The following is a 10,749-nucleotide window of genomic DNA, read 5'->3' on the forward strand; positions in this document are numbered from 1 at the left end:
AATATTTATTGAACCGCTTGGTTTGCCCTGAGGCCGTGTGTAAATTTCCCAAATTTCGCTCATTCCCTTTATCACCTTCACCTTTTGGCCAGCTTCTCATATGACCTGTAGGGATATTTTCTTCATGTTTTTACTCCAACCAACTCAGCCTTTATTTTATTTTTTCATGAAAATAATATCTATTCAAATTCAGAATTTGTGTCTCTGAAATTTTCTGTGTGACCGTTTCTGAGATGAATATCAGTAACAAATCATTTAATTTCTAGACAAATCTCAATGTCATTGGTTAGCTTCTTGATTTTAGTTTCTCTGAATTTTCGTTTCCTCTTCTGTAAAATGGGATAATAGCAGGCGTCTTGCCATGTTGTGAGGATTTTATTTTATTTTATTAATTTTTATTGGAGTATGGTTGCTTTACTATGTGGTGTTAGCCTCCACTGCACAACAAAATGGATCAGCCACACACATACAGGTATCCCCTCCCTTTCGGACTTCCCTCCCATTTAGGTTACCACAGTGCATTAGGTAGAGTTCCCTGTGCTATACAGTATGTTCCCATCTGTTGTCTATTTATACATAGTATCAATAATGTATATGTGTCAATCCCAGTCTCCCAGTTCCTGCCTCCTCACCCCTTTCCCCCCTTGGTATCCATACATTTGTTCTCTACGTCTATGTCTCCATTTCTGCTTTGCAAATAAGATCACCTATACCATTTTTCTAGATCCCATATACATGCGTTATTATATGATACTTGCTTTTCTCTTTCTGTCTTAACTTCACTCTGTATGACACTTTCTAGGTCTATCCACATCTCTACAGATGACCCAATTTCATTCCTTTTTATGGCTGAGTAATATTCCATTGTAATTATGTACCACCTTTTCTTTATCCATTCCTCCATTGATTTTAGGTAGCTTCCATGTCCTGGCTATTGTAAATAGTGCTGCTATGAATATTGGGGTGCATGTGTTTTTTTGAATTATGGTCTTTTCTGGGTATATGCCCAGGAGTGGGATTGCTGGGTCATATGGTAGTTCCATTTTTAGTTTTTTAAGGAACCTCCATACTGTTTTACATAGTGGCTGTATCAATTTACATTCCCACCAACAGGGTATGAGGGTTCCCTTTTCTCCACACCCTCTCCAGCATTTACTGTTTGTAGATTTTTTGATGATGGCCATTCTGACCGGTGTGAGGTTATACCTCACTGTAGTTTTGATTTGCATTTCTCTAATAATTAGTGATGTTGAGCATCATTTCATGTGTTTGGGCCATCTGTATGTCTTCTTTGGAGAAATGTCTATTTAGGTCTTCTGCCCATTTTTTGACTGGGTTGTTTGTTTTTTTGATATTGAGCTGTATGAGCTGCTTGTATATTTTGGAGATCCAACTCAGCCTTTAAATTTGTAAATACATGTACTTTTTAAAAGAAAACTGTAAATCACTACTCTGGACGGAAAGCCAGTATTTTCCTAATGCACGTTTAAATAAATGCATCACTACCTTTTAAAAGTCATCCATCTACCTCCTAAAATAATTCGAATACTGAGCTTTGGGAAATACTTCTAGCACTAACCTAAACATCAAGGACTTGGGTAACAGATTGGGTTGGAAGTGAGGCTCTCTCTCTGAGCCTCAGTTTCTCAGCAGTAAAATGGGAAGAGCAGCAGTACCACTTCAGAGGCTTGTGAAAAGGACACATGATATCCTGGGGCTGGGTCCTGTTCCCTTCCCATCACTGATGGCAGCTCTGGGAGATGAGAATAAGTGAACCAGATGCTTCATGGATCACAAAGGGTATTATCTTGTTTTGATCTCTACAGCGCTCTGAGAGATAGTCAGGAGAGAAGTTTGAATCCTCATTTTACTCATGAGTAGACTGAGGCCACTCAAGTAGGAAGTGGCGGACTTGGGACCTGAACATAGTCCTTTGGATTTCAAGCCCCCAGTATCTTTCTACCATACCACAGTGGATCAGTGGATGAGAAATGCCCCGGGAACTGAATCATGGTGGGAGCTTGGAGGAGAGAGTCATCAAGGATAACTTCCTTCTCTTCCTGGGAGAGGTCTCAGAGATTAGATATGAACCTAAGTTTGTTGTCCCAAAGCCTGTATTTCTAACCTTCTCACTAAATGGGGATGGGGTCTGACGATAGAGAAAAAAGAAGGCACAGGAAAGGGGGAGGTTTGGTGCTAGGACTGTGGATAGATTTTATGTAATTATATTATATGTCTATTCTTCTATGTCAGTTATATCTCGATAAAACTGGGGGGTGGGGGGCTCTGTCCTGCTCACTCCAGGCTCCTGGGCCTCTGCAACAACTTCTCTTACGTGGTGATGCTCAGCGCTGCCCACGACATCCTCAGTCACCAGAGAGCACCTGGGAACCAGAGCCATGTAAGTGACCCTCTCTACCACCACCACCATGTTTAGTCCCTATGGGAAGATGAGGGACTCACCCTTGGGCAGAAACCCACTTGAAAAATTCATGGAATGAGGTGGCTAAGGGGTGGGGCAAGATGGCTAAAGTTCCCAGACCTGAGAACAGGAAGGGTCTTTAAGAATCAATTTGTGGGCCTCCCTGGTGGCGCAGTGGTTGAGAGTCCGCCTGCCGGTGCAGGGGATACGGGTTCGTGCCCCGGTCTGGGAGGATCCCACGTGCCGCGTAGCGGCTGGGCCCGTGAGCCGCGTAGCAGCTGGGCCCGTGAGCTGTGGCCGCTGAGCTTGCGCGTCCGGCAACGGGAGGGGCCACGACAGTGAGAGGCCCACATATCGCAAAAAAAAAAAAAATGTTTAAAAAAAACAATTGCAAACTCAAACGTTGGCCGGGTGGGACTATGGTCTAAGGCATGGTTTTTTGTTTTTGTTTTTGTTTTTAATTAATTAATTAATTTATTTATTTATTTACTTATGGCTGCGTTGGGCCCTCATTGCTGTGCACGGGCTTCTCATTGCAGCAGCTTCTGTTGTTGCGGAGCACGGGCTCTAGGTGCGCGGGCTTCAGCAGCTGTGGCTCGAAGGCTCCAGGGCACAGACTCAGTAGTTGTGGCGCACGGGCTCAGCTGCTCCGCGGCATGTGGGATCCTCCTGGACCAGGGCTCGAACCCGTGTCCCCTGCACTGGCAGGCGGACTCTTAACCACTGTGCCACCAGGGAAGACCTAAGGCATGGTTTTTTAACTCCAGTACTGTTGATGTTTTGGGCTGGATAATTCTCTGTTGTGTGACTTTCCTGTGCATTGTAGGATGTTTAGCAGCATCTCTGGCCTCTGCCCACTGGATGACAATAGCATATCCCTCACCCTCCAGTTGTGACAACCAAGAATGTCTCCAGACATTGCCAAATGTTTCCTGAAGGGTATAATCATCTCTGGTTGAGAACCTCTTGTCTATGATGAGCTGGAGGATGCAGGCCCAAGGGGAACAGCTACCACCTTGCAGGTCCAACAGGGAATTTGGTCCAAGAACAGATTTTTCTGGAAACCCAAATTTTTTAAATGAAAGTTCCCGAGTGTGTTACCCAAATAAAGTCCACTTACAAGGCCATCTTTGGCGTGTGGACCATTAGTTTGAGACTTCTATGGAAACCTCCCCTTCCCCCTTGTGCACGTAGAGGAACTGAGGTCTTAAGAAGCCAGTGCTGACCCAAGGCCATCCTTCAAGTTAGAGCAGAGCTGGGAATGGAGCCCGGCCCTGTTTGTCTGCCCTCCTGCCTCCCTGGGTGAAAGACTTTCTTGTCTCCCATCAGGTGGACCCAGACCCAATACCCACCTCCCATAATAGCTCATCTCGATTTGACTGCAATTCTGTCTCCACAGCTGTGAGTACCCATCTGGTCCTCCCTTTACCCTTACTCTGGGTCTATAGACCCCACCCACACCCCCTCGGCACCCAGCTGGTACTATCATGACTCCACTAATTAAGACTGCCATTTACTGAGCCCTTTCTGTGTGCAGCATATATTAGCTTATTGAATCCATACAACAGTACTGTGAGTTAGGCTCTGTAATCATCCCCGTTTTCCGAATAAGGAGACTGAAGCTCAGAGAATGTGAATACCTTGACCCACAGCTAAGGAGAGGCAGACCTGAGACTGGAACTCAGATCTGTGTGACTTCAGAGCCTGTGTTTGTAGCAGGTCTAATGGGCTGGTTTCTATCTTTCCTTGGCTGCTTGGTTGGGAGGGTTGTCCCTGGGAAAGTCTGGGGTCTCACTCTGTTCTCCGGTCCCAGGCGGTGCTCCTGGCAGACATCCTTCCCACCCTCGTCATCAAATTGCTGGCTCCTCTTGGCCTTCATCTGATGCCCTACAGGTCTGGATGGAGGTGGCGGGAGGAAAGGCAGGTGGGATCTGAGAGTGGGGAGGCTGGGAGGGCAGAGGAGGTGGCGAGAGGGCTGGGGAGCTGAGAATGGCAGCTGACCATCCCCCCCGGCCCATATCTCCCTTCAGCCCCCGGGTGCTCACCAGTGGGGTTTGTGCTGCTGGAAGCTTCATCCTGGTTGCCTTTTCTCATTCGGTGGGAATCAGCCTGTGTGGTGAGTGTGAGGTTTTGTGTCAGGTGGGGGGTTCAAAGGAACTACAACGGAGCATTGGTGGGGGTAATCTCCCCAGCTTCCCAGAGGAGAGGGATTATTTTTGTAACCCCCGAGAAGCATGCTAAGACTGTCACAATAGGGGACGGGAGATGAGGTCGATTTGGAGGGGTAGGCGGTGGGGAAGATGGGAGGAGATGGACAGATTAGATGGAGATCAAGATGAGCAGTCACCAAGCGTCTGTGATGGAGGTGGAGGAGGCATCAAGGATGAGTTCTTGGGAATTCCCCGGCGGTCCAGTGGTTAGGACTCGGTGCTTTCACTGCCGTGGCCTGGGGTCAACCTCTGGTCGAGGAACTAAGATACCGCAAGCCTTGCGGTGCGGCCAAAAAAAAGAATGAATTCTTACTCCTGATTTGATAACTGGGCGGATGGAGGTACCTTTCCCTATGAGAGGACATGCAGAGGAAGGGGTTGGCTCTGCTTCGGATCTGGAGCCCAGCCTATCCAAGGGATCCGTTTTTAGCCCCTCTGTGCGGATGCAGAGGAGGCTGTGGCCACACCCCTTAGGGGATTGAGGCTATTGGGGAAAGGCTAGGTAGATATGGCCATGCTTGTCCTTCTACAGGTGTGGTCTTGGCTAGCATCTCTTCAGGTCTGGGGGAGGTCACCTTCCTCTCACTCACCGCCTTCTACCCCAGGTAAGCAGGCAGAGCAGGGAGTGAGGGGAGGGGGTCCCACTGCTGGCTTTGGGCCTTCTTAGTGCTACTGTGTTCTCCTTCTCAGGGCTGTGATCTCCTGGTGGTCCTCAGGTACTGGGGGAGCAGGGCTGCTGGGGGCACTGTCCTACCTGGGCCTCACCCAGGCTGGCCTCTCTCCCCAGCACACCCTGCTGTCCATGCTGGGTGTACCCGCACTGCTGCTGACCAGGTAAGCGGCCTGGGCTGGGAGGAAGAGGGACTCGAGGAGAGAGAACTTGATCACGATCCCAATCTTCAGGTCGCTACAGCCATGTGGGGGGATGTGGCTTCTGGACTCTGATAGGCCCGAGTCTGAGCTCTGGAGCTGCCACTTGTTAACTGTGTTGTATGGGACGAGTTACTTTACGTCTCTGACCCTCAGTTTTCCCATATTTCAAATGGTGGTGGCTTTCCTTGCTTCCCCGTGCGGTGACATGCGTGAAGCATTCATTACAGTGTGGTTCCCACATTGAGGGGACAAGGATAGACTCTGTTCATTTTGTGTGTATTTTCATGTGAATTAGGAAGAGTTTCAGTTGGTCGACCAAACCTGTGATTACACAGGTTATCGCTTAGGATAAGGCCATGTAGAAAAAGTGAATCAATTGAAAGGGAATATTAAATAAAAAATATTATACACAGAGGGAATGTGGATATGGCAAATATCATGAAGGCAAAACATAAGTGACCAAACTTTGGAAACTTCTGGCCTAGCACAAAATGAACACGTGGTAAATGGTAGCTAGAGCGATTATTAGAAAAACAACAACAAGAAAACAGGGCTGACACGCTTGGCGTGAGCCAGGAATCAGAACGAGGGCCCATGGATTAGAAACAACAAGGAGATACATTTCAGTTCCAGAGAAAGAAGCATTTTTGCGCAGTTGGAGTTCTCTGGCCTGGGATGGAGGGCCTTGGTGGAGAGGAGGAATGAGGGGGACTGCCCTGGGAAGAAGTGGCCTTTCCAGCCCGACAGAGGCTCTTCAATCTTCTTTTCATTCTGCCCACTTCCAGCTATTTCTTGTTGCTCACGTCTCCTGGGCCCCAGGACCCTGGAGGGGAAGGGGAGGCAGACACGGCAGCCCGGCAGCCCCTGATAAACAGCGAGGCCCCAGAGTGGAAGCCAGGTAGGAGACACAGTGACTGTCAGAGCGGTCCCTTTCTCTGAGTTTCAGCCTTTTCCTCTCTACTGTGGGCAGTCAGAAGAGGGAGTGGATAGGCGTGCTGGTTATGGTGGGAGCCGATCACATTCATCTACTCAGGAAACACTCACTGAGTACTGACTATGTGTTGTACGGTTCATAAACGAATAACAGAATCGGAAGCACGTTGTTTTCACACATTGAGACGTACTAGAAGAACATAACAGAGTGATGTGCTTAGAAATGACAGATGGGGGGACTTCCCTGCTGGTCCAGTGGTTAGGACTCTGCGCTTCCACTGCAGGGGCACGGGTTTGATCCCTGGTTCGGGAACTAAGATCCCACATGCCGTGCTGTGCGGCCAAAAAAAAAAAAAAAAAAAAAAGAAAGCAAGAAATGACAGATGGGGGGAGGAAAGGGGTTCTATCTAGAGAGGGTGGTCAGTGAAGGCCTTTTTGAGGATATCTCATTGGGCTGAAATATGAATGACAAGGAGTCAGCCCTGTGCACCTCCAGGTGAACAGGCTCCAGGTAGAGGGAACAGCAAGTGCTAAGGCCCTGTGGTGGGAATGAGCTTGGGTGTTCAAAAACAGAAAGAAGGGCCCACTGTGTCTGGGGTAGGGGTGTACCGCCATCAAGCTGTACGAGAGCCATGAAGAAGTCTCATCTAGTTACTTTTTTTTTTAAATCATGGTAAAGGATCCATACCATGAAGTTGACCAATTTAACCATTTTTAATTGTACAGTCCAATGGCGTATGTGCATTTACACTCTTGTGTTGGCTGGCTGATTCTTGCACACCAGCACCCCTTTTCTGAGTCAGTGTGCCGACCTCACCTGCCCTTCTCTCCCTGCCCCCCTGCAGGCTCCAGCTCACACCTGTCCCTTCAGGAAAGGTGGACCGTGTTTAAGGTACGGACGGTGGCTCTGGCGTGTCCCCTGCGGCCAGTGTTCATCTCCCAGCCTCCCGCTTATGTCTCCTGACCCTTCCAGGGCCTGCTGTGCTACATCGTCCCCTTGGTGCTGGTTTACTTTGCTGAGTATTTCATCAACCAGGGACTCGTGAGTGAGGGCTGCCGGGAGGGGTGTGGAAATAGTGATGAGGGTGGGGACCCACACATCCCCGTCCATCTCCCCCGTCTGGTCCTTGCTGCAGTTTGAACTCCTTTTCTTCCGGAACACGTTCCTGAGTCACGCTCAGCAATACCGCTGGTGAGAAGACTGAGGGTGGGTGGCAGCACGGCAGTGGGCTGGGGGGCGGGCCTTTGATGGTAAGGACTGGGGTTGGGAGGGGCTGCCCTGCCGAGTAGGCACCAGAGGGGCTTCCGCTTACTCCCTGCCCCCTTGAAGGTACCAGATGCTGTACCAGGCCGGCGTCTTTGCCTCCCGCTCTTCTCTCCGCTGCTGTCGCATCCGCCACACGTGGGCCCTGGCCTTGCTACAGGTACTGAGCCCCTGGCCCTCACTCTCCGCCTGCCTTGGCTCCCAGCTTCCCTAGTCCCCGATGCTTCCCTCCCTCAGCAGGGGTTACTGATTGCATACCGTCATGTTCTAAGCACGGGGAACAGAGGCCAGCAGGGATCTGTGTAAAATGAGTGGCCTCAGGAGCCAGGCAAACCTGGATGCAGATCCCAGCTTCTGTACTCCGTAGCTGTGTGATTTAGGGCAGGTCCCGGAACTCATCTGAGCCTCAGTTTCCTCATGTATAAATCAGGCATGGTTGTAAGAAATAGAAGTGCGAAGAATGAAAGAACAAGAATCTGTGTTGTGTCTTAATCGGCTAGAAGCACTTATTTAATGATTATTTGCCCAAGCCTCATGCAGAGTGGCAGGCTTTCAAATAATGTTTCCAACGATAAGAAAATGTTCAGTTCTTTTATTCTGGATGGTTAATTACAACAGAATCAGTGACATTGTAGTCAACAGGTTATTTATCTCAAGGCTGGTGAGCAAATTCATGGCGAAGGTCATGTAAGTGATTAAGCTTTAAATGAACGAAAATACCTACAACAGTCTAACAAAAGGAGTTTTACTTAACCAGCATTCATGTTTCATTGTCACGTGTCTACAGCCACTGAAGGTAACTATTAAAAAACTTCAACTCTTTTTTTTTTTTTGGAAAGAAAACATGATTTTAAACATTCACGTCTTCTTACTTGTTTCTAAATGTCAGAGTTCTTGGTTGTCAGACTTGAAAACACTTTAAAACAAGTCATTGGCAACCTCCAAATTATTCTCGGTGACTCTAATATCCCTCTGGGCCATAATCTTGGGACCAGAAGGGCATATAAAAAATCACCTTTAAAATAAAGCTTCAGGGCTTCCCTGGTGGCACAGTGGTTGAGAGTCCGCCTGCCGATGCAGGGGACGCGGGTTCGTGCCCCGGTCCGGGAGGATCCCGCATGCCATGGAGCGGCTGAGCTCCTGAGCGATGGCTGCTGGGCCTGCGCGTCCGGAGCCTGTGCTCCGCAACGGGAGAGGCCACAACAGTGAGAGGCCCGCGTACCGCAAAAAAAAAAAAAAAAAAAAAAAAAAAGCTTCAACTCTTACAGGAAAGTTCTTTGCCCTTTTTAGTAATTCAATTCTGTGATAACAATATAGAGAATTAGGGTAGATGACACTTTAATGTTATGTCAACAGCAGGCAAATATCCTCTAACTTTCTTCCTTATTTGCCTGAGCAGGACTGCCACCCCAGGGCTTTGTACCTGCAAAGTCCCAGATTGTATCAACAATTCTTAACTCAGGGTTCTTCATTAGATGCCACTGAAATGTGTAGCTTATGATTTTAGCTATAATTTTAACCAAGGCTGCTTCATAGAATTAGCGGCTTATAATCATTTAATTCCATTACAGAACGTGTCTGGCCTAATGCTCCAGATGAAAGCATCTGCAGTGTTTCTAGGGTCATATTAGTATTACCAGGGTGTGTTCTTTTAAATGCAGATCTCTGAGCCCACCTCACTCTTCCTGAATTAGAACCTCTGAGGGCAAGGCCTGTGTAGGTAACAAGATCCACAAGTGATCTGTGTGTACATTAAGCATGTGAACTACTGGGGTGGCCTACACACTGGGGAGGGAACCCTGTGCGCTGAGGACTGGGACAGGGGGATCCCCTGAAGGACTGGGGCACAGAGAAAGGGACCCACACCCTTGCGTGGGGTCAACGAGCCTTCTTAGAAGGCGTGGGAACATCTAAGCCACGGTTTCTCAACCTTGGTGTTATTGCATTTCGGGCTGGATCCTTCTTTGTTCTGAAGCTGTCCTGTGAGCTGTAGGATGTTGAGCAGCATCCCTGGCCTCTGCCCACTGCATGCCCGTAACACCCTCCCTTCCCAGTTGTAACAACCAGGAACATCTCCAGATGTTGCCAAATGTCCCCTAGGCAGCAAAGTCACGCCTAGTTGAGAACCTCTGGTCTCACCATAGCCTCAGTTTGATAAAATAGAGGGGAACCTCTCCATTCAGGGAGACTCTGGGAGGAGGAATGAGATCATAGGAGTGAGAATGACCCTGATCCAAGCTGAGCTGTGAACGGTGGTGACTAGGGGAGCCCAAGTGGGGGAAGGTGGGATAGCATCACAGGCGGTAGGAGTGACACGGGCAAAGGGAGGAGGGGAGGAGACCCCCAAGGTCTAGGATGCTGGGATGCGGTAGGGAAAAGGCCTACCCCAGATCCCAGGGTCTGGTAGGCCAGCGGGGTATTGGGATTTGATCCAGGCCTGTCAGCCCTCACCCTCATCAGCATCTCTCAGAACCGGGGCCTGCTGGACGGGATGGCACCTCCCTTCCTGCCCTCCTCTGGTCCCAGGCTCAGCCCTCCCCTCCACCTGCACCCACAGTGCCTCAACCTGGCCTTCCTGCTGGCGGACGTGTGGCTGAGCTTCCTGCCGAGCATCTACCTCGTCTTCCTGATCATTCTGTATGAGGGACTCCTGGGGGGCGCGGCCTACGTGAACACCTTTCACAACATTGCCCTGGAGGTCAGCACCAGTCGGTCGAGGGCTGTGGGTGAGTGGCCTCTCTGGGAAAGTGCCAGGCAGAGGTAGCTAGGACTGAAGCCTCACCCCTGCTCCCCACCCTCCCCAGACCAGCAGTGAGCACCGGGAGTTTGCCATGGCAACCACCTGTATCTCCGACACCTTGGGGATCTCGCTGTCAGGGCTCCTGGCCCTGCCTCTGCACGACTTCCTCTGCCAGCTCTCCTGACACTCTGACTCCTTGGAACATAGGACACACTGACCTGGGCCCACAATGACAGGCGGGCAGGTCAGACCGACCCCAGGCCCACGGCCCAGAGCCCACCCATGAGCTCTGCCCCCAGCCATCCCT

General features: G+C 49.6%; 1 protein-coding gene across 6 annotated transcripts in view; it reads left to right on the plus strand.

The window, feature by feature from the left end:
- The window catches only part of CLN3 (CLN3 lysosomal/endosomal transmembrane protein, battenin), an 11,396-nt gene extending 648 nt beyond the window's left edge, over positions 1-10,748 (plus strand). For 2 of the 6 annotated variants that reach the window (XM_007452789.1, XM_007452788.1), the window contains exons 3-15: positions 2,305-2,401; positions 3,752-3,823; positions 4,236-4,315; positions 4,453-4,538; positions 5,165-5,237; positions 5,323-5,466; positions 6,291-6,403; positions 7,284-7,330; positions 7,412-7,480; positions 7,575-7,630; positions 7,769-7,862; positions 10,260-10,400; positions 10,507-10,748. In XM_007452789.1, the coding sequence (XP_007452851.1) occupies positions 2,305-2,401; positions 3,752-3,823; positions 4,236-4,315; positions 4,453-4,538; positions 5,165-5,237; positions 5,323-5,466; positions 6,291-6,403; positions 7,284-7,330; positions 7,412-7,480; positions 7,575-7,630; positions 7,769-7,862; positions 10,260-10,400; positions 10,507-10,626 (1,192 nt within the window). In that variant the 3' untranslated portion in view covers positions 10,627-10,748. Of the gene's footprint in view, positions 1-2,304; positions 2,402-3,751; positions 3,824-4,235; positions 4,316-4,452; positions 4,539-5,164; positions 5,238-5,322; positions 5,467-6,290; positions 6,404-7,283; positions 7,349-7,411; positions 7,481-7,574; positions 7,631-7,768; positions 7,863-10,259; positions 10,401-10,506 lie in introns of those variants that run through there. The other 4 variants (XM_007452791.1, XM_007452790.1, XM_007452792.1 and 1 more) reach the window with 4 other exon arrangements.
- Position 10,749: the final 1 nt, after the last annotated feature.

The sequence above is a fragment of the Lipotes vexillifer genome, unplaced genomic scaffold (genome assembly GCF_000442215.2).
Source record: "Lipotes vexillifer unplaced genomic scaffold, Lipotes_vexillifer_v1.1 scaffold426, whole genome shotgun sequence".
Taxonomy (NCBI): Eukaryota; Metazoa; Chordata; class Mammalia; order Artiodactyla; family Lipotidae; genus Lipotes; species Lipotes vexillifer.